We start from the raw sequence: 22,810 nt of genomic DNA on the forward strand, positions 1-22,810 counted from the left end.
GACCTTAACCCTCTTCCAGGGTGAACCCCAGTCCTGAGTCCCTGGGGGTAGTTGAGTTCCCTGCTCTTCCCTGCTTCATGCCGTCCCAGTGGACACCAGTTACCTGCTCCAGCTGGTGTTTGGGTATCCGTCCCCAGCGGCAGCAGCATCCGGCTGAGGGAAGGGGTGGGAGAGGAAAGGTGAGGAACCTTGCAGGTAATCACTGCCCCCTGTTCCCAGAGCCACCTGTACTGCACTCCGGCAGCGACATCGTTCATCCCATTAAGGTAGACGAGAGTGGGACTTTCCTGTCCTATGACCTGTCCCACCGAGCCCTTCACCGGAGGTCTCCTGCCTCCAGGAGCAATATTCCTGCTTTCTATGAGCTGCACTACAAAGGACAACCCCTGAAATTCAACCTGAGCCTCAACAGGCACCTCCTGGCTCCAGGGTTCATCAGCGAGAGGCGGTTTGGGGGTATCGCCGGTGCCAAGATCCAACCTCACGCCGCCAGCTCCTGCCATATGATCGGGGAGGTGCAGAACCAGGCACTGGGGGGAGGGCTGGCTGCCCTCAGCACCTGTGATGGCCTGGTGAGTGCTCCCTTAATGTATAAGGAGGCTTAATCCATAAGGAAGTAGCTGGGTGAAATCCCTTTCTCTGCCTAAAGTGATGACAAAGCTCCTGGCAGCAGCAGAGTCAGGATCACATCACATAGGTCTGATGTGGCCATGGATGAGCTAACTGTAAGTTTCCCATGGATTCCAGTGGCTTGGGAACTCTCTGGGGCTGTGTGTACTTGTTTGTGTCCAAATTCCCAGAGAGTGGAATTCTCTGCCTTCTAGTACATAAATGTGGGGTAGTGAGGAGCACATCTGGAAATGAGGGGATTGGAGCTGGAGGTGTTCATGGTAACACAGCTCATGGGTAGTGGGACTACTCTCTCATGAACTCTCTCTTACCTTACTCCACTGTGGATAATTCCAAAGCCAAGAGTGACCTGGAACCGTGGCAGCGTTGGGGAAAGGGCTTAAAAATCTCATGTGGACTTGCACAAGTGCTACCAGATAACTGGAGTGCTCCTGGTCCCCAGGGTCTGTGGGATGACAGGGGCACAGGAGTTCCCTAGAGGTGGTGAGTGTATGGGCAGGGGGTTCCTCTCTGCTGGGACTGACCCTGGGAAAGCCTCCAGTGTCCCCAGCGTAGGCATGGGGCAGAGGGAGGGATCACCAGCATCTCTGGGTTTGGACAGGCAACAGCTCCTTTGGGTCATCAATCTGCTGCTGCCGCAGGTGTCTGTGCTCAGCTGGAGACTGTTTACATTTTAAGCTTCCTGTGTTTAAATAAATGCCTTACCCATGCCAGAGGGCAGGGACAGATGGGATATTGGGAAGGAATTGTTCCCTGTGAGGTGCTGAGGCACTGGCACAGGTTGCCCAGAGCAGCTGTGTCTGCTCCATCCCTGGGAGTGTTCCAGGCCAGGTTGGATGGGGCTTGGGGCAGCCTGGGCTGGTGGGAGGTGTCCCTGCCCAGGGCAGGGAGATAGAATTGGGTGAACATCAAAGTCCCTCGAACCCAAATCATTCCAGGACTCTGTGATTCCAATGCTCACTGCCCTTCCCAGGCTGTTCAGGGTGAGCCTGTGCTAGGTGCAGGTGGTGCCACTGTGTCTGTCCCTGCCAGCAAGGAGTGTTTCGGCTACGGAACGAGGACTATTTCATCGAGCCTGTGGCCCCCAGCCCTCGGCAGGTGGGAGTGGCACAGCCCCATAGGATCTACAAGCACCAGGCACCCCAGGATGGGACAGAGGAGGGCAGGAGGCCACCAGCCCCCCAGGACAGCTGTGGCGTGAGAGGTACTGTCCCTTGCTCGTGTGTTCTGGCACTGTTTGCGACACCCTGACTGGACGCACAGGGGAATCACTGCAGGGCACAGGGTGGCTGTGTTCTGCTAATTTCTGTGTGTTTGCCTGTGTTTCTCACATGCACAGCTCAATGTGTGCTGGACCTCGGGCCTCTCACTCTCCTCTCCTCCTCCCAGCCCTGCCGAGATGTGGACACTGAGCATTCACTTTCATTTCCTTGACAGCTTTGGGTTTGACCTGCCAGGATGTTGAGCTCTAGGAGATGAAACTTGGTCACTGCCCCAGGATTCTCTGCTGTGGGCAGAGTGCATGTGGTTCCTCCTCTGCCCAAAGCAGATGGGTTGGATAAACTCCCAAACCCAAGGCTGTGAGTGCTGAGGAATTCAGTGCATCCCCAGCAGCCCATAGGCACTTCACTCCTCTCTGAAGTGCATCTTCCAGGCAGCACATTATGTTCTGCATGTTTCCTAGAGCTCCCTGCTTCCAGAAACTGTTTTTTCCTATAATCAGGTTATCTTCCTGCATTCTGCTGATAATCTAAATTACTTATTTAATCTGTGACAATAATCTTAATGGCTCCACCGAGCCTTTGAAGCTTGTTCTTGCCTCAAGTCTGTTCTTGACTTTGAAGTCTCTTCTTGCACTGAATTTGTCTGGGTGTACTCTGGCCCATGTGTAACTCATGTGGCTCTTCCTTGGAATCAGGGCTAGCAGGGTGGATGTGCTGTGTGACATGTGTGAAGGAATCCCAGAGTATGTAGGGTTTTAAGCACTGCCATCCTTTCATTTGACACCGATGGTTTGCAAAACACCACACAGCCAGGTGGTGTTGGGCTGCTGCGCCCACCCCAGAGGGACCCTGCAGACCCCTCTGCTCTGCAGTACCCTCACGTCCTGGCTGGAAGCTCAGCAGCCAAAGACACAATGGAAATAAGCTCCAAGGAAGCTGCTGCACTTAAACTGTCACAGTGGTATTAGCGATTCATCAAATTATCCAGATAGTTGGGATTTTTCAGGCTGGGGGATAAAACTCTCTTTCACAGCTAACCTACAGTATGGCCCATAAAATGTAAAAGCCCTTTGTTAGGGGAGTGAGGCTGAGCCCTCCCAAACTGGTCATGAAAGCAGTTCCCACTGTGTGGGATGAGGTTTGTAAAGCCTTCACCCAGCTTGGGGCTGACCCTGACCTTGATCTTGGAGCAGTGTCACAGGAAAATCTCCGCTGGAGAATTCCCAGTTGCTGGTGTGCGTGAGGAGCAGTGAACTCCTCTCCGCCTCCAGACTCCTCAGCCCAGTGAACGTTCCTGCTGCTTCTCCTTGGGAAGGAGCAGAGTTCAGGCTTTGTGTGCCTGAGGAGATCTCTGTGCTGTCCTGCAACAGGGCACTGGTGGCTGTGGGATGTGGCTCACGACATCAGCACAGCTTTGGGGTGCAGAGTTTATTGTGTTGGGGAATTGTCTGTCCCTGACAAACACAGCTTTGGGATGATAATCCCAAGTATTGAGGGTTATTTCTCAGGGGCACATGTTCCAGCAGAGCTGCCTGTGAGTTGCTGTGTGAGTACAGCCTTGCTCTGGGAGGCTCCGTGTCCCTTGTGGAATATGGCAAGCACTGTTCCAGTCAAAGAAATTACTTCAAATGCTTTGTTTATTTTTTTCCCATCATTCTCATGCTGCTGAGCAGCAAACTGAATTCAGAGCCTTCTCAACACAGGGCACAGCAAAATACACACAAGTTATGGGTCTAAGTGCAGAGTCTTCTCCACCCAAAGGTTACTTCTTAGAATCAAAAGAGCAAAAAGCCCTGGGTGATGTTTTACCAAAGCTGCACATGATTTACAAAGGAAAAAAGCCCTTTTTTCTGCTTTGATCCCTCAGAAGCCCAGGAGAGACTGGAGCAGTCAGAGAGGCGGAGGGAAAGGTGGGAGCAGAAGCAGCACAGGAGGAGGAGGATCAGGCAGCGCTCCATCAGCAGGGAGAAGTGGGTGGAAACGCTGGTGGTGGCAGACACCAAGATGGTGGAGTACCATGGCAGTGAGAACATCGAGAAGTATGTGCTGACCGTGATGAACATGGTGAGTCCTGGTCCTTGCAGAGACAGCAGGCCCCTGGGGACATGGCTGTGAGGCATAGAGTCCATAGAAGGGTTGGGCTGGAAGGACCTTAAAGCTCATCTCATTCCACCCCTGCCATGGGCAGGGACACCTCCCACCAGCCCAGGTTGCTCCAAGCCACATCTAACCGTGCCTGGAACACTCCCAGGGATAGAGCAGCCCCAGCTGCTCTGGGCAAAAGACCCCTGGACTCATCCCTGGTGACACCTTGGCAAACCATAAGGGACCACCCACCCTTTGGCTTTGCTGCCATACTCAGTGCTCCGACCCCACGGGAGGACAGTTGATGTGAGCAAGGTCAAAACTTGTGCAGGCAGGAGCAGCTCAGCCACCACCATTTCACCTTCCCATGGGGCTCAGGGGCTATTCCCTTCTCCTTCCTTCCATGGGGACATGGCTTCCCAGGGAGGACCCCCAGGGGCAGAGATGCTCCAGGGAAGGGAGGTGGTGGGTGCCAGAGCTGGCATTAGCCAGGTTAGCAGGAGACACAGGAGCAGCTTTCTGGGAGGTAGCACCAGCCTGTGGTGGTCTCCACTGGGAATCTGGGAGCTTTGGTGGTGCCAAAATAGAAGCAGATAAATCAGTGTGAGTTGGTTCAGTCTGTTCCCTGTTTTGCTGCACCTCTCTGCACTTCAGAAGAGCTTTGGGTGATGCCAGGAAAGGGTGGGATTGGGCAGAGGACCTCAGGTAACATCCCTGGGTTTCTGGTGGGTGGTGAAGGCACCCAGAAAGCACTGAATTCCTTTGAGATGTTAAACACATCATTAGGAGTGAGAGCAGAGGGGTTCCCCCAGGCACTTCTGGTGGAGTTCCAATGTGCTGCACAGATTATATCAACTGTAAATGGATTTCATGGCAGGCTCCGGTCCAGGCTTGTGTCTGTTCTTGCCTCTCATTTGGGGAATTCCCCAGATGTTGTCAGCAGCCTCCAGTAGCTCCCCCTGGAGCTGATGTTCCTGCAGAAGGACTCCTGCAGGGGTGTCACACCCTGGGCTTTGTTTGGAGCTTCATTCCTTTGGTGTTTACACGTTGCAGGTGGCAGGGCTGTTCCACCACCCCAGCATTGGGAACCCCATCAACATCGCCATAGTGCGGCTCATCTTGCTGGAGGACGAGGAGGTAGGAGGAAAACAGGGTGACTCAGCCCATCCTGGCAGCCAGAGGTTCCATGGGGAGCTGGCCTGGAAAACCAGGCTCCCCCCTGTGCTGTCTCCATGGCCTGGATGAGTTTGTGTAAGAGAAATCCTGACGCTGTGTGTGCCTCCGTGTCTTGGCTTGGGGACGATGTGGCCAGAGGAGCTGCAGAGTCTGATTTCTGTGATAATATATGGTCACTCAGCATTGATGTGGTAGCAGAGGGTGGTGGGTGGTGGGTGGCTGTGTCCCAGCGGCAGTGGTGGCTCTCAGGGAGCCTGAGGTCACTCAGACTGGCTCCTCAGCCGTGTCCTTCACCGCCAGCCAGGGCAAAATAGTTCCCTGCAGTGTTTCTTAACCCTCAGCACCGGATGATTTCATGTTTTGGTTGAATCACAGATGAAAAGAAAGCAGGAAAAGGACTGTCTTCCCACCCACCCTGCAACCTATAAACATGGAGCAATTCCATCTGGATAGCAGTTACTCCTGATTCCACTCCATGTGTCTGGGATGAGACCTCTTCCCTCTCCACTCCATGTGTCTGGGATGAGACCTCTTCCCTCTCCTCCCCAAACCCAAACAGCTCCAGCAGCAATATGACAACAGACTTCTCCTTGTGTTGGCAGGAGGACCTGAAAATCTCCCACCACGCAGACAACACCTTGAAAAGCTTTTGCAAGTGGCAAAAAAGCATCAATGTGAAAGGAGATTCCCATCCCTTGCACCACGATGTCGCCGTCCTGCTCACCAGGTACTGTGCCCACGTGCTGTTTTGATGCTGTGGGTGCCACTCTGGCAGGTAGAAGCTCACCTGCAGGGAGAGGGGTAGGCAGAGGAGCATCTTGGTGGGAGCTATTGACATCTCACTGACCATGCCTGGGCCCCACCTGGACACCTGCACGTTAGATATGTAAGATGAAATCTGGAGATATCCAGGTCCTAATGGCTGGAGCTGTGCTGGAAGGTGTTCCTGCGCATGGCAGGGGTTGGAATGACATGATCTTTAAGGTCACTGCCAACCCAAACCCTTCCATGGTTCTGTGGTTCTATGAACTGATCTCAAACCTCAAGTTTAAACCTGGACACAGTTCCCAGCTGAGGTTTCCAAACCAGGTTTTCACTATGGCCCTACTGCCAAGCCCCAGGCTGGCTGGATCCTTCCAGGAGTTGTACACAGGGATTAACTCTCCTTCTTCCCTTGGAGGCTGAACTTGGCAGAGCAGCCTCTGGGAAGCCCCTGACCTCCCATGGAGCTGCAGGAATTCATGCCTCCAGCCAAGTTTATATACCTTGCAGTGAAGACCTAGTTTGAGGGTTTCAGGCTGTGGTGACTTGGCTATTGGCAGCGTCATGGTGTTTTGGGTGATGATTCACAACAGCTTTATCTTGTCTGGGAAGTTGCTCTGTAGCAGAAATGAAGCACTGCAGTCTGTGTACTTCAATGGACCTGTTCTTCCTGGGTGGCTGGAGCTGCCCTGGACCACAGCACCCCTGGGATATGCTTCCCCAAGCAATGTGGTAGTTGCTTAATGATTCCCAACATCAGCTTTATTTATACAATGGCATAAATGCAGCCAGCCTGGCTAGCAGCTCCCATTCATCAGGGTTAATAACGAGCTGGGGATACTGGGAGAGGAAAGGGGAGAGGTCATAAATCTTCCCATTGTGGAGGGACGTTGGATGTCTTCATTCTCGCTTCTGTTTGGCCTGTGTCCATGTGTCTGGCACATGTCCTATGCTCCGTCCCACACCCCACCTTGGCTTCTGCTGCTTTCCAACCCCTCTTTGTTCTGTCTGTCTGTGTGTCTGTCCCCATCACCCAAGGAAGGACATCTGTGCTGCCATGAACAGACCATGTGAGACCCTGGGGCTCTCCCACGTGGCAGGGATGTGCCAGCCCCACCGGAGCTGCAACATCAACGAGGACACAGGACTGCCCCTGGCCTTCACCGTGGCCCATGAGCTTGGACACAGGTACCACGGGTTTCCTACTCCACCTCTTCCTTTGTGCTGGCAGCTGGGGCTGGAGAAGCATGGGGGGAAGCTGGGAGAAGATTCCTGAGTGGTTCCTCACTGGTGCAAACCCTCGTCTGGCCCCTGGGGGTTTCATTCCAGACTTAAGTTTTTGGTTGCCTGAGGTTTAATGAAAACTACAGAATCCAAGGCAACCTGGACAAATTGCCCTTGTAGATTATCCTGTGCTGCTTTGGGAAGGTTTTGGAGCAGGGGGTTGCCCATTAAGAAGTTTTAAACCAGAATCTGTCTGCAGAATCAATGACAGAATTTTCTCGTCCTAATTTCAATTCAATTTGACAAGATCACTAGAAGACCACACAGTTCGGAGTAGACACCTGTGTGTGGTTGAACACCCACACAGTAAGTTGGATTACTTGATCTTGTTCAATATTCTTGCCCTAGTTTCAGTTCAATTTGACAAGGTCACTAGAACATCTGTCTGGTTAAACACCTCCCCAGTAAGTTGGATTACTCAATCTTGTTCAACATTCCCGAGTTTCCAGTGGGAAATCTGAAATAAACCCATGAGACAAAGCTCAGAGCAGAGTCCCTGGTGCCAGTAGAACCTCCCCCAAAGCCCTGTCCCCCGTCCCTGCCCTGTCCCCGGCTGTGCCGGTGTGGCAGTGCCAGAGTGCAGCAGTTGCGCGGTTGTGGCAGTGTGAGCCTCACCACCCCTCTGTGGCACTGTGCTCTTACACAGTTTTGGCATTCAGCATGATGGAAGCAGCAATGACTGTGAGCCAGTTGGGAAAAGACCTTTCATCATGTCTCCACAGCTCCTGTATGACACGTCCCCACTCACCTGGTCCCGCTGCAGCCGCGAGTACATCACACGGTTCCTTGAGTAAGTCCTTCCTCCTCTTCTTTCCCTCTATGGGGCCTCTGAGCCAGGGCACAGGGGGATGTTCTTATCTCTGAGAGCATCTGGGAGGTCTTTTGCTCAGAAAGCCGTGGCTGCTCCATCCCTGGGAGTGTTCCAGGCCAGGCTGGACTGGGTTTGGAGCAACCTGGGCAAGTGGAAGGTGTCCCTGCCCAGGGAAGGGGGTGGAAATGGATTGGCTTGAAGGTCCCTTCCAATCCAAATCATTCCATGATGCTGGAGCCCCTGGAGCCAGGCTGGGAGAGCTGGGGGTGTCCAGCCTGGAGAAGAGAAGCTCTGGGGAGACCTTAGAGCCCCTTCCAGAGCCTAAAGGGGCTCCAAGAGAGCTGCAGAGGGACTTGAGATAAGGGGTGGAGGGACAGGACACAGGGAATAGCTTCACACTTCCACAGGGCAGGGACAGATGGGATATTGGGAAGGAATTGTTCCCTGTGAGGTGCTGAGGCACTGGCACAGGTTGCCCAGAGCAGCTGTGTCTGCTCCATCCCTGGGAGTGTTCCAGGCCAGGTTGGATGGGGCTTGGAGCAACCTGGGCTGGTGGAAGGGGTCCCTGCCCATGGCAGAAGATTAGAACGAGATGAGCTTTAAGGTCCGGTCCCTCCAAACCATTGTGGGATTCTGTGATGTCCCTGGGTTGCCTCAGTCCACACTGTGAAGGGCGGTCAGGAGAATTTGGCAGGGACACAGAGGCTGTAGTTACACAAATAAAGCCTGAGTACTTTCCCTTGGTGCTCTCTGCAGCCCCTGCACGGGGTGGATGATGTGTGCCTGGAGGCATCACATGAGGAAACGAGACCCAGCCAAGCTCTTCCCTGCATTTATTTAGTCCCTGGGTTGCCTCAGTCCACACTGTGAAGGGCGGTCAGGAGAATTTGGCAGGGACACAGAGGCTGTAGTTACACAAATAAAGCCTGAGTACTTTCCCTTGGTGCTCTCTGCAGCCCCTGCACGGGGTGGATGATGTGTGCCTGGAGGCATCACATGAGGAAACGAGACCCAGCCAAGCTCTTCCCTGCATTTATTTATTTTTAGCACCCCGTGGCTGGGGTTTCAGGCTCTATTATGGGTTCCAAGGAGCACAGCCGAGGAGCACTGTCAGCCAGTGTCTTGCACTGCAGGGGCATTTTCTTGCCTTACTGTGGGAAGGTTAGAAAACTGAGGTCCAGCAATGGGAGAGCTGGGCAAAGGAGGCTGCTGGGAGTGAGCTCTTGCTCCTAAACCCCAGCCTGGAATACATGGGCTTGGCCCTGCACAGGGTGAGTTACTGCTGATTTATGGCTATGGTTGGAACGGAGCTCTTCCGTACCCGCAAGGCTCTTGGCCCTCTGCTCTTAACCCTCACTTTTGCATCATGAATTTCCTGCTTACCACAACCCTGGGATGCTACAAGCTGTGATGTAGGAGAGACACAGCAGCTAGATGCTCATCTGGGTGGGGTTTGGTCTCTGTGCCCCCCCAGAAGGGACACCTCCTCCTTTGGAGCAGCGTCGGTCATTCCCCAGGCTGGGGAGAGGCTGAATGCCCAGCACAGACATGAGCGTGTTACAGTACGATGTTGGCAAGGGAACAGGAAGGATTGAGCCAGAAAATGGGACCTTGCTGACCTGAGGTTGCTGGATGTGCTTAGAAGTGGCCTCGTGTTTGGAAAAAACCCTTTCTCAGATGATGATGATGATTATTTTACAGAAGATTATTAGTTCTCAGGCACTGCTGAGTGTTTAACCATCTGAAAGTAATTCCTGGCAGTGGCACAGCCATGGTGCTGTGGGTCCCTGGGGAGCCTCCTGGTTCAGGTCTGCCCAGACACCCAAGGGCAGTGGAAGAGGTTGCCTCTCTGCTGTGACAGCAGTGTCCCCAGGGAAGGAGCATGCCTCACTCAGGCTGATGAAGGAGGCTGGCACAGAGCAGGTGATGATGCTCCTGTGGTGAAGGGGCCGCTCGGGACTCAGCATCACATCAGCTCTGGGTCATGCCAGTGCTTCCCAGATGAGCTTTTTTTGGTGTTCTGCCTGCCAGAGCTCAAGGAGTGTTTGGACAACAATCCCAGGCACATGGTGGGATTATTGGGGTGTCCTGTTCAGGGCAGGGATTGGACTGTATGATCCTTGTGGGCCCCTTCCAGCTCAGGAGAGTCTGTGATTCAGTGGCTCTGGGATTTTCCCCTGTAACCCTTGGAGGATGCTGTAAGGCTCTGCTCTCCACCCTTCACCATGACATGAGCTCTTTCCCAGCCCAGCTGGTGCAACACCCTTGTCAGTGGGGTTTGGTGTCTCCTGGATGCCCTGCCTGCTCCCCACGATGGCATGGAGCAGCCTCCATTCCTCTCAGCAGCAGCCCTGGCACCGCTGCACTGGCTCCTCTCCCTTCAGTCTTTTCCCTACGTCAAACAACCAGTTTTTCAGCCTCTTTCCACTGTGCTGGAGCTGTTCTTCCATCCTCCTCCTCCTCCTGGAGTCTGGGGCTGCCTGCTCTTCCCCTGCCTGCACCACTCCTCTGCCTGCTCCGCCAGCTCCCTGGTCAGGCAGCTGGTTCTTCCCGAGCTCTAGTCCTTCCCTTTGTTTTGATTGAATTCTGTCCTGGCTTTTTTGGACCCTTGCTGCAGTTCTCTGAGAGTTTTTGGAATTTTAATCCTGCTCTCAGATGGACCTGCAGATCCTCCCAGGCTGCTCACAGATGGGGATTGAATCATTGCTCCCTCCACTCCATCATCATTCCCTCCACTCCTTCTCCAGCTCCTTAAGGAAGAGGCTGGAACGGCAGAGGCAGCGCAGCCCCCTGCGCGTTTCCCTGCAGAGTGCGGGTTCTGCAAATTCCTGCAAACCCAGAGGGAACCTAGGCCAGTTTTTCCTGGCTTGGAGATGTGTTTTGGCCAAATGAAGAGACCAATGGAGCAATCATAAAATACTTAATGCAGAAATGGATTTGAACAGAGCACTGGAAAGCTGATGGTGGATCTGTCATCCCCAGCCTGGGACACGGATCTCTCTCCTGTGAGCTGGGGCAAGTCAGAGAGTGCCCCAAGCAGCTCAGAGTTGGAGCAGTTTGGGGGGACATGTGGACCCCCTTGTGCTGGGACCCAAATAGACAATGGGTGACCTAGTCCAGAGCAGCACCAGTGACATGTGGCTCATGCATGAGGTGCTTAAGCCTGGACTTCTCCCAGTGAGGGCACCATTCCTTCCCTTTATGAAGAGAATGCTCCAGGTGTTTCCCATCAGCAGATAAAGAAGATATGACAAGGGGGAATGGCTTCATGCTGACAGAGGACAGGGTTAGGTGGGATGTAAGGAAGAAATTCTTCCCAGTGAGGTGCTGAGGCACTGGCACAGGTTGCCCAGAGCAGCTGTGGCTGTTCCATCCCTGGGAGTGTTCCAGGCCAGGTTGGATGGGGCTTGGAGCAACCTGGGCTGGTGGGAGGTGTCCCTGCCCATGGCAGGGGGTGGAACAACATGAGTTTTAGGGCCCTTCCAACCCAAACCATTGTGGGATTCTGTGATTCCATGAACATACCTGTGGAGGTGCCATGCAGTGACCCCTCAGTGTGCCTGAAACAGGCTGTGCACCATCACACTGTGTCCAGCTGCCTAATACATGCTTAATCCATCCTGGCTCAGCCCTACATGTCCCTCAGCAATCCTTTCCTTCCCACCAGGCTGGGAGAGGCAGGATGCTCCTGCTGTTGTGGATTTGGGAACAGAGACTTTCAAGCCCTTGGGCTGCTGAAAGCAACGTGCTTCCTGACTTTTCCAGTGGGAAAACATAAGTATAATGTAAGCATATAAGTGTATTCCAATAAGGATATAAATGGGATTTAAGGGGCTGTCTCCAGCCAAGTGAGCTGTTCACAGGTGTCCAGTGAGGAACTCAGAGGGTAGGATGGGAAGGGGAGGAGGTGATGCTGCTTCTGCTGGGCATCACCCCATGGCTCTGCCAGCACCCCAAAGCAGGAGCTCTCCCTGCTTCCAGCCCTTGTTTCCCTGCTGCTGGTTTGGATTAGAAAGGAATCTCATTTCCAGTCCATCTAGACCTGTTCCCCATCACAACAAACCAGAGTCATCTAATCCGCCGTGAAAGCCTCACCAGAGGCTTCTCCTTGCTGGAAACGAGTTTGTTTAAATCAACACTGAGGCTGAGCTGGTGACAATTCTGTGTGTGTTTGGGAAGTATTGTAGCAAAAGCAGTTGGAGCGGAGGGAGGGAGGGAGGGAGGGAGAGAGGCAGCCAGGACCATCCCTCGTGGCCCCATGGCCTGGCCTACTGCCACTGCCTGCCTCAGCCTCTCTGCTTCCATATCTGCTCCAGAGATCCTCTCCAGCCCTGTTTGAGCACTTTTTGTAGTGGCAAAATGAGGCTGAGAGCATTTGGCTGCTGACAGTCTCCTCTATTCCTCTTAGCAGGGTGTTGACGCAGGGCTGGAGGTCTGCAGGGGCCTTTCTGGAGCTTGTGGGATCCCCAGGGACATTTCTGGAGCTTGTGGGACCCCCAGGGACACTTCTGAGGTCAGCATGATGTACCACCATGGAGATAGCAGCTGTTCTTCAGCAGTGAAATGCTTATTCAGTGACACTCTTCACCCTGAATGGCAAGAGCAGGGTCTTAGCTGAGGGCTGAGCTGATGTCCTGTTCACAGGGCAAAGATCCAGGGGGTTATTCCCAGGGAAAATGGTATTTCTGGCTTTCTATCGGGTTACCCTGTGAGGAAAGGGGGAGTGTGCAAGGCACAGCCCAGCAGCTGCAGGGAGAAGCTGCTGCTGCCTTTGCATCCCCCATAACCTGCTATACCTGGGGCACATGGGGTGATCCCTCTTAGGGGGACATCCACCCCAAAAAGCAGGTACCCACCTGTGCCCATCCACACTGGAGCAGCTCCCAGGCTGATTGCAGAGCCAGGGTTCTGTCAACTAGAAATGCTGATTGCTCCTCATCATGGAGGGATGTTAATCAGCTGTCGTTCCCATCCTACAGCTGCTGGAGGGATGTATGGGTGCCCCAGGGGATGCTTCTCTGACCTTTGTCTTTCAGCCGGGGCTGGGGGCTGTGCCTGGATGACCCCCCAGCCCGGGAGGTGCTGGACTTCCCCCTGGTGCCCCCAGGTGTCCTCTACGACGTGGCCCACCAGTGCCGGCTGCAGTACGGCCCCTACTCCACCTTCTGCGACGACATGGACGTAAGCTGGGTCCCACAGACGGGACAGGGCCCCGAGGGTCTCTCTGGGTGGGGGTTTGCACGGGGCTGTCCTCTGCCCGGGGGTTACATTTGTGCCGGAGGATTGGCCAGGCAGTAACCGTGTCCCTCACGACTGTGTTTCCTGCAGAGCGTCTGCAACACGCTGTGGTGCACAGTGGGGAACACGTGTCATTCCAAGCTGGATGCTGCTGTTGATGGCACAGCATGTGGGGAGAACAAGGTAATGGGGATCAGACCTCTCCGTCACCTCAGGGACCCCTTGTTCTGCACACAGAGGAGCTACACTGACTCCAGCACAGGGATGGGCTTCTCCCACTGCCCTTGCTTTGCCCAGATCCCCATTGCTCCCAGGGCTGCCTTCAGGGGGACTATTTTTAAGCAGGTGTCCAATGAGGAACTCGGTGGGGAGGAGGTGGTGCTGGTTCTGCTGGGCATCACCCCATGGCTCTGCCAGCACCCCAAAGCAGGAGCTCCCCTGTGCTTCCAGCCCTTGTTTCCATGCAGTTTTCATCCTTGGGAAGGTGAAACCTGCAGTTAATGACCATGACAGGCGAGCATGAGGCTCATTCGACTCTCTGCTGCCATGGTGGTAGCTTATCCCTGGGACCTACCTCTGAGCCTCACTGGCTCTTCTCTCTGGGCTGAGATTAGGCTATGAATCCCTTCCTGAGGGGTCTCGGTGGAGGTTTATGTTTGTTGCCTCAGACAAATCTTCAAAAAGCCCAACATCTCTGAATTTCCAATTGCTTAGAGGTGCTCCAGGCTCTGGTAGAGCCCAGCCAACCCCAGGCACCTCCATGCCAGCAAAGCCTGGATTTCCATGGGAAAATACATATGCTGGGAGTCAGTGCTCCCTGCAGCTCCCTGACTCAACAGCAATCCTTGCATCCTTAACCCTGTTTTCTCTCCTTCCTGCCTGTTCCCCTGCAGTGGTGCTTCAACGGGGAGTGTGTGCCCGTGGGGTTCCGTCCAGAGGCCATTGATGGTGGCTGGAGCCCCTGGAGCTCCTGGGCCACTTGTTCCCGCAGCTGCGGCGCCGGAGTGCAGAGTGCTGAGAGGCACTGCAGCAGCCCCACGTAAGGCCCCAGTCCCCTGGGGATGGGGAACCTCTCCATGAGACACCAGTTAGGAATCACAGACTGGTTTGGGTTGGGAGGGACCTTAAAGCTCATCTGGTTCCACCCCCTGCCATGGGCAGAGACACCTTCCACCAGCCCAGGCTGCTCCAAGCCCCATCCAACCTGGCCTGGAACACTCCCAGGGATGGAGCAGTCACAGCTGCTCTGGGCAACCTGTGCCAGTGTCTCAGCACCTCACAGGGAACAATTCCTTCCCAATATCCCATCTAACCTGCCCTCTGGCAGTGGGAAGCCATTCCCTGTGTCCTGTCCCTCCAGGCCTCTTGGAGCTCCTTTAGGCACTGGAAGGAGCTCTGAGGTATTCCTGGAGTTTCTCCTCTCCAAGCTGGACATTCCCAGCTCAGTGTCCATGGCAAAGCTGTAGGTTGGTTAGGAACCCAATGCCTCCTTATTCCCTGGATGTCCAGGGACCATCATCTGGCCAGTGCAGTTCTGCCTTGTCTGTCACATGGCCAAGCTGTGCTGTTGTGCAGTTATCAGTCTGAATGATGAGCTTGTGAACCCCCAGGGGACTGATTTTTCAGGGTTGCCCCTGAGGAGCCTCCAGAGGGGAAGGGTTTGCTCCGGCTCCATCCACGTGTCCCTCCCGCTCTGTGCAGGCAGGGAGCAGTTTCACTGTGACTCAAACAAAGGGCAAAGACTCCATGCTCAGAGATGCAAAACATATCCAGTGTCCTTCAGTGACAGAAGGGCAACCAGGCATTCTTGGTGCCTGATTCAGAGTTGTTTTGAAAAACCCTGCTGCAGTTTATCAGCCCTTTGCATTCCTTGAGCAGAGCTGGCTCCCGTCTGGAAGCATCTGTGCACTGCCAGAGGAGCTGCCTCCTCCATCCCGTGGTTCCTGGGCTGATCCATCTGCTGCCCAGATGTCCCCCGGGTCACCAAATCACTGTTGCATTGGATTCAGCCAAAGTCCCCAAACATGCCCTGGTGTTGGAGTGCCCTGGGATGGGGAGGAAAAGGGCTTTGTGAGCAGTGTGCCAGGGGAATCACTTTTCCATGGTGTGAGGAGCATTGGCAGCCCCAGGAATGGACTCCCAGTGTGCCCAGATACGTGTTGTTCCTCACACCTGTTGATTTGGCACGTGCTGTTGAGCTGTTGAGGGAAGCACCATGTGGTCTAAATGCTGGGTCAGAAGCTGAGCCCATGTTTGACATGAGCTCTGTGGCAGGAGAGCCGTGGTAGTTTATGGAGTGCTCCAAACACAGCCATGGACAGGCAGGAGAGCAAACACTGGGAAAGCAGAGGAATTTCCTAGGCAGTTGTTTGCTTTGGCCACCGAAGGTAAATCTTCAGCTTTGCCTTTGGGCTGGAGTGAAAAGAAGTGTGTGCTGGCCACTGCTCCTCCCACGGACATTCCCTCGGGGGAGGGCATTGTAAACACAGCCCAAAATAATCATTAACTCCATTCTCTTCAGCAGTGTGCCCAGGAGAAGGAATTTTCATGAGCCATGGAGAGAGGTGTGGCTGAAGAAAAAGGCAGTGGCAGGAGATGGTGGCAGTGCTTTGAGGGTCTGTTGGCATCTGAGAAAAAAACCTCTTGTTGCTTTTTGAGTCGCTCTTAGTTAAAAAAGTTCAGTGGCAGCTTTGCTGTTCCCTTGGGCAGTGGAGCAGCAGGTATCCTGGGTGGGATGGAGGGCAGGTCCTCTGGAGCAGCCACAGGACAGGCACCTGGCTAATCTGGCTAGTGGGAGCACTGGAATCTCATGGAGCAGCCTCAATACATGGGATGGTGAAGATGTTTTACACCCAGGGAAGTGTGCCTGCATGCAGCTCCAGGAGAGTGGGAGGCTTCAGACGTGAAATCCTTCTCTGTGAGGTGCTGAGGCTCTGGCACAGGTTGCCCAGAGCAGCTGTGGCTGCTCTGTCCCTGGAAGTGTTTAAGTCCAGGTTGGATGGGACTTGGAGCAACCTGGGCTAGTGGAAGGTGTCGCTGTCTATGGCAGGGAGTGGAATGAGATGAGCTCTAAGGTCCTTCCAACCCAAACCATCCCATGATTGTGTAACTCTGAGGTCTCTTCCACTGTAAATCCTTCCGTGACCCTGATTTTCCCATCTCCCTCCCTGGACAGACCCAAGTACGGGGGCAGGTACTGCCTGGGGGAGCGGAAGCGGTTCCGGATCTGCAACGTGAGGCTCTGCCCCCCGGACAAACCCTCCTTCCGCCAGGTCCAGTGCAGCCAGTTCAACCCCATGCTCTACAAAGGGAAGCTCTACAAGTGGACACCAGTGCCCAACAACAGTGAGTGGAGGGCAACGACCTCACACACAGAAAACCTCAAACGCAGCCCCGCAAACAGCTTGAGTTTGCTGTTTGCGTGCAGGATCTCATGGCACGTTCACGCCGTGTTTCACGTTGTGGCTGGGCTTGCAGGGCTATGTTTTCGGAGCCCCGCGGTGGCCCCAGGTGCTGGGGCTGAGTTTGTGCCTGTTGGGTTCCCCAGTTAACCCCTGTGAGCTGCACTGCCGGCCAGAGCACGAGTACTTCGCGGAGAAGCTGCGCGACGCTGTCATCGACGGCACCCCGTGCTACGAGCTGAGCACCAGCCGCGACGTCTGCATCAATGGCATCTGCAAGGTGGGGCCTGCCCGGGGGGCACCGTGGCTGGGGGTGCAGGGGCACTCGCAGCAGCATCTGGCTGGGGTGGAAATGCTGGGGAGACACTGCTGTGCACTGCTGCAAGGTTGTGAGGGGAGCAGCAGCATCCACTACCATCTCTTGGTTACGAAGTAGTGATGGGACAAGGAGTAATGGAGATAGATTGAAAGAGGAAAAGTTAGATTGGGTATAAGGCAGTTTTCTCCTGTGAGGGTGGTGAGACACTGGCACAGGTTGCCCAGGGGGGCTGTGGCTGCCCCAACCCTGGCAGTGTTCACAGCCAGGTTGGATGAGCCTTGAGCAACCTGCTCTGGTGGGAGGTGTCCCTGCCCAGGGCAGGGGTTGGGGCTGGGTGATCTCTAAGGTCCGTTCCAGCTGCTTAACATACTATGAAACTATGAAGTGCAGGTGGGCACTGTGACCTATCCCCTAGGGAAACACTGTCCCCTCTGGCATGCACTGATAGGCTGAGCTTGCTCCTTTTGTCATCCCCCACTTAGAAAGCATTCCGGATTTCCGTGGGGTGTGTGGGACACACGTTTCAGCCTCTGTGCTGGCCTCAGGGATACAGAGCACAACCAAGGCCAGGTTGGAGCAACCTGGTGTAGTGGAAGGTGTCCCTGCCCAGGTGTCCTGTCCCAGAGGGTTGGAACTGTCTTTAACAGTTCTTGCAACTCAAACCATTCCATGATGCTATGAATCCACTGGAGATGGTGCAGTTGATGCTGTGAGTGGTCTGGGAGATGGTGGTGTGACTGGGAAGGCTGTGCCGAGCTGTGCCCTGGGTCCCCCATCTGCCTTTGGTGAGGCAGTGAGCCATTCCCTTCATTCACACCTTCCCTTTACCTAGGGAAGCAGTCCCAAGGTTTAGGATAGAATAAGGACACATGCAGGACATTGGATTTCTGTTAGATTAGGGAATGGGTGAGGATCTGAGCCTCCATAGTACTGATTCCCATGCAGGAATCACAGCCCACGTCTGTGTGTCACCTGGGACTCGCAGAGGTGGGAGGGCACATGGCTGAGGGTCCCACACTGCTGGGGGGCTGAGTGGGCTGACAGGGGCTGACAGGGCTCCCTTGCAGAATGTGGGCTGTGACTATGAGATCGACTCGTACGCGGTGGAGGATCGGTGCGGCGTCCGCTCCCCCCTGCCACACTGTCAAGAAGACCTTTGAGGACAGCGAGGGGCTGGGTAAGGGCACTCGGCACTGTCCCCGAAGCACCAGGGGCCTGTGCCACACAGAGCCAGGCTTGCTGCTGCTGCTGCTGCTCACTCCTAGTGTGGTTTTTAATCCCAACTTGTTGACTTTTGGGGATAAGGCAGCAGCAAACTCAGCTGGGCTCAGTGCAAAGTGGGATGTGCTGCCTGCTGGTGCCTTATAGAGAGGTGCAAGGATTGGCATGGTGCTGGCACCCAGGGTACTCTGTCACCCACCCAGGGCACATAACACCCATCCAGGGGACAGTAGCAACCACCCAGGGGACATTGTCATCCACTCAAGGGCCACTAGCACCTACCCAGGGCACATAACACCCACCCAGGGGACAGTGACATCCACCCAAGGGACACTCACCCACCCAGGGGACATAACACCCACCCAGGGGACAGTGACACTCAGCCAGGGGACACTGCTACCCACCCAAGGACATGGATCATCTCTGCCACGTCTTTGACTCCCACAAGACCAACGCTCAGTTCCCTTCCCAGGTTACGTGGACATCGGGCTCATCCCGGTGGGAGCGCGGGAGATCCGCATCGAAGAAGTGGCGGAGGCTGGGAATTTCCTGGCGCTGCGGAGCGAGGACCCGGAGAAGTACTTCCTGAACGGGGGCTGGACCATCCAGTGGAACGGGGACTACAGGGTGGCAGGGACCACCTTCACCTACAAGAGAACGGGGAACTGGGAGAACCTGACCTCGCCGGGACCCACCGTGGAGCCTGTGTGGATCCAGGTACTAGGAGTACACAGTGGGAGGATGGGGGGATGGAGCTGCTGGGTCTTCCGCTTCCCATGCATGACTGAGCACTGTGGTCAGTTACAGCACTGCACTGCATCCAAGGGACGCAGCTCTGCCTATCCTTGCTCAGTGTATTTCTCTGGGAGCCACACTGAAGCAGCCAAACACGCATTGCTGGCTCAGGGAGTGTTTCCAGTCCACACTGCTTCCAGCTGAGCCTCAGCCCCTTTGCAGCATTCCTCAAAATATTTATACAGGGAGGGAGCGTGAGGAGAAAGAGCCATTTCCTGAGGTCTTTCCCGTATCTTATCAGGAGCAGGGGAAGAGCCCATGGCTGGGCTGGACACTGTGCAGGAGCGAGGGATCTGCCAGTTCATGCTAAGCTGTTGGGAGTTAATATCCTTGTGACCATGAGGCCAAGCTTTCCCCTGGAGAAACCAGTGGGAATCATCCCATGGATGATGGCACAGCCAGAAACAGGTTGAAATCCCTCAGGGGCAGTGACAAGCCCCGTGGCTTCATCCCATGGACCCCAGGACTCTCTCCTGCTCTGGTGGTTGCGGCTCAGCTGGATGCACTCTCCGGAGCATCACCCCCTTTGCACAGGATCTCCCAGAGCCCAGCCACTCCAAGCAGCCAAAATCTTCTCCTCCTGCCTTTCCTTCAGCAGCAGTGGAATGTGAGCGGGACCCTGGGCTCTCTGCCACTTAGGGCTGCTGTTAATGGGAATGCTGGCGCTGCTCAGCACCCGCAAATCACTTTCTGGGATTCAGAGCCTAATTAAAACCTCTGGACAAAAATGTTTCAATATTCATGGAGAGGCTTTGGAAAGAAGCCCTGGCTCCTGCCAAAGCTCCAAGAACAACAAAGCTTTGGCAATAATGGGAGTGCTTAGGCTAAGAAAAACAGGGATAAAGTCCCAGCCCTCACCCAGGCGGGTGCAGGAGGCACTTCGGGCAGGACTTGTGTCAACCACAGGAGCAGCAGGAGCCTGTTTCCAGTAAGGAGTAATTTAGGGGATTCCTCCAGGCCCATGCATTGTGGAAGTTTGCTGCCAGCAGCTCCTGCCTGTTTGCCACAGCCTCTTCTCCCACCACAGGGATGGGGGTCACACAGGGTGGGTTCACACTGGGATAGATGTCACACTGGGGTGGGTGCACCCCCAGCCATGGGGCATGGGACACAGCAGCCCTGTGACTGTTCACCCAATCTGTCCAGGCCTGCCACCCTTTTTCTCCCACCAAGTTGATGAAAGGGTTGTTCCTGCCCCACCAGACTGGGGCTGGTGGTGGGACATGCAAAACCTCCTGTCCCAGCACCAGCTGCAGGGAAGGTGAAAGGGAAGGGGATGTCTAGCTGTCCTGGACTCTTCATCCTGCTGAGCCATAAGAAGGACCTTGGATGGGGCTGCAGTGAGGCTGAACAGGATTAACAGTGAAATCCTTCCAGGATCTTCATCAGGGGATACATAAAACCAAAGTCCTGATGGTTCTGTGTTCTCACTGGTGTTTTTTATTATTATGTGCCATTTCCACCCACCACTGCCCTTCCCAGCCACCCCGTGACCTCCCCTTGTCTCCCCCAGCTGCTGTTCCAGGAGACCAACCCTGGTGTGAGGTACCAGTACACAATCCAGCGCCCGTCCGACAGCGAGAACGAGATTGACCAGGCTGAGTTCCTCTGGCGCTTTGGCTCCTGGACCACCTGCACCGCCACGTGTGGGACTGGTGAGCCCATCTCCTGTGGGACCACGGGGAGCAGAGCAGGCACTTAGAAATGCCTGAGAAATTCCTGGATCTTTGGTTTCAGGAGGTCTTAAGGGGGAAAAAAGGGCCATCCGCCGAGGTCACAGCTGCAGTGCCCCCACGGCGCTCGGCATGGACCCAGCGCTTTATCAGCGCTTTGCTCCCAGTTAGGTGTCCTGTTACCGCAGGCACTGGGACAAAGGAGCTTTAGAGACATCAAGGAGTATGCAAGGGGCTGAATCCTGCCTGGATGGGCCTCTCCAGGGGGAGCGTTTCCATGGGAGGGGAGCGCTTGAGAGGGTGCCCAGTGCCGGCAGAGTGCTGGGGTCCCACACTGTCCTGGATGTATTCACTTGTTTCCCCCCATCCTGCCCCACTGGCTGGGCATGCCAGGGCAGGTTTTGGAGTGACTGGTGGAGGGGGACATTCCTGGCACAATGCTAGGGGGGAGGCTGGAACCAGCAAGGGCTTCCTCGAGAGTGGCTGCCACTGGAAGAAAAGGGAATTCGAGGACACTTGTGCTTTCTAGGTAGCACAGAGTGCCAGGAGGTGGTTTTTGTTTATAAGCAGCTTCCTTTTGCACAGTTTGAGTGCTTGGCTGCCAGAGCACAGGGAAATACAGGAGTGAATCAGGCAGGAGTCGGGCGAGGAAGAGCAGCTGGAGGAGGGCTGAGCCCCTCTCCCTGTGCTGGATGATGGTGTGAGCTGAGACATGGACTTGGGAGAGCTCAAACCCAGGGCCCCATAAGCTCCTAAGTGCTTGAGCCAGAGCTCAGCAGCCTCAGCAGGGTTCTGTCAGTCTCAGCTGATGGCAGGGGCTCACAGTGACAGCTCTCCAGGTCACAGGTCAAGTATGTGTTACAAGAACAGGAACAAAAGCTGGAGCAGGCAGTGCAGTGAGGTCACCCTTAACAACGTCACCTCCTGAGTGCTGCACACTGGGACACAGGCTTCAGCTGGTGATTTATCCCTGAACTGTGGCTGGGGCAGAATGCTGCCAAAAGAGCTGTGCGCTGCCTGTGGCTCCCCTTCAGACACAGCCTCCCAGAATCCCCACAAGCTCTGGTGGCTGGATGTGGCTCTGAGCAGTGGTGCCAGGACGGTGCTGCCTGTGGGAGCAGCACCTTCACCCTTGGCCATCCTGCCCCACCTGCACTAGTGCCATGGGGCTGTTTGAGGGCATCAGTACCTCAGCAGAAGTGAACTCTCCACTTCTGTGGTCATTTTGTTTCCTTTCCCATGTTTTGATGGCTTGGGCTTACTGAGGGTCTGCTGTCAGCTGCTGGCAGAGGGTGCTAGGTGGTTGGGTTGGGTTAGATTGGGTTTGGTTGGGTTAGATTGGGTTAGGTTGGGTTTGGTTTGGTTGGGCTAGTTGGGTTGGATTGGTTTGGTTGGGTGGGTTTGGGTTGGTTGGATTGGTTTGGTTGGGGGGGTTTGGGTTGGTTGGTTTGGTTGGGTTGGGTTGGTTTGGTTGGATTGGTTTGGTTGGGTGGGTTTGGGTTGGTTGGTTTGGTTTGGTTGGGTTAGTTTGGTTGGATTGGTTTGGTTTGGTTTGACTTGGTTTGGTATCCAAAGCTGAGCCATACCTGTGCCCGTGTCCGTGTCCGCAGGAGTGCAGCGGCAGGTGGTGCACTGTGTGGAGAAGCTGGCTGGCATTGTGGAGGAGAGGTTCTGCGATGCCCTCACCCGCCCTGATGACCAGCAGCGCACCTGCAGCGAGGAGCCCTGCCCAGCCAGGTCCAACACCTTCCCCAACCTTCTCCTCAGCACAGCTGTAGTGTCCAAACAGCCCTGAGGGCTGGGAGGACACCTCGATCACCACCGTGCCCGGGTTGCCCCAGGGTGTGTGCAGCTCTGTGCACCCCTGGATTTACATCTCTTCTCTCTCTCTTCCTTGGGGATGGATCCCAGACCCTGTGTTGGTCCGTGGGTCTGGGCCTCACCACCACAGGGTCTGAGCAGGCTATCAGCTGCATGGGGGGTCACATCCTGGCAGGATGCTCCTCTCTGCCTTTGTGCACAAAACCATCCCTGGCACAACTTGGGGGCTGACTCATTCCTGACTCTCAGGCTGGGTGCCCTGACCTTGGGGTGACACACATGGTGCAGTTGGGATCCTCATTCCCCCATGGCCCTGTGTGGCAGGACACGAGGCAGAGCCTGACACATGGCTGCTCGCTCTGGCTGAGATC

The 22,810-nt window shown here is 55.1% G+C and overlaps 1 protein-coding gene across 1 annotated transcript in view; it reads left to right on the forward strand.

Moving 5' to 3' along the window:
* Positions 1–219: 219 nt before the first annotated feature.
* Positions 220–22,810, forward strand: part of LOC103802316 (A disintegrin and metalloproteinase with thrombospondin motifs 7-like) — a gene marked incomplete at its 5' end in the record, with an annotated part of 39,269 nt that continues 16,678 nt past the window's right edge. The window contains 17 exon segments of the mRNA XM_009074775.1: positions 220–572; positions 1,663–1,834; positions 3,721–3,917; positions 4,992–5,075; positions 5,717–5,841; positions 6,915–7,064; positions 7,807–7,950; positions 13,008–13,152; positions 13,300–13,392; positions 14,103–14,248; positions 16,385–16,554; positions 16,757–16,890; positions 17,997–18,052; positions 18,054–18,106; positions 18,623–18,867; positions 20,459–20,600; positions 22,229–22,355. Coding sequence (XP_009073023.1) covers positions 220–572; positions 1,663–1,834; positions 3,721–3,917; positions 4,992–5,075; positions 5,717–5,841; positions 6,915–7,064; positions 7,807–7,950; positions 13,008–13,152; positions 13,300–13,392; positions 14,103–14,248; positions 16,385–16,554; positions 16,757–16,890; positions 17,997–18,052; positions 18,054–18,106; positions 18,623–18,867; positions 20,459–20,600; positions 22,229–22,355 — 2,536 coding nt within the window.

Source organism: Acanthisitta chloris, unplaced genomic scaffold (assembly GCF_000695815.1).
Source record: "Acanthisitta chloris isolate BGI_N310 unplaced genomic scaffold, ASM69581v1 scaffold7205, whole genome shotgun sequence".
NCBI lineage: Eukaryota > Metazoa > Chordata > Aves > Passeriformes > Acanthisittidae > Acanthisitta > Acanthisitta chloris.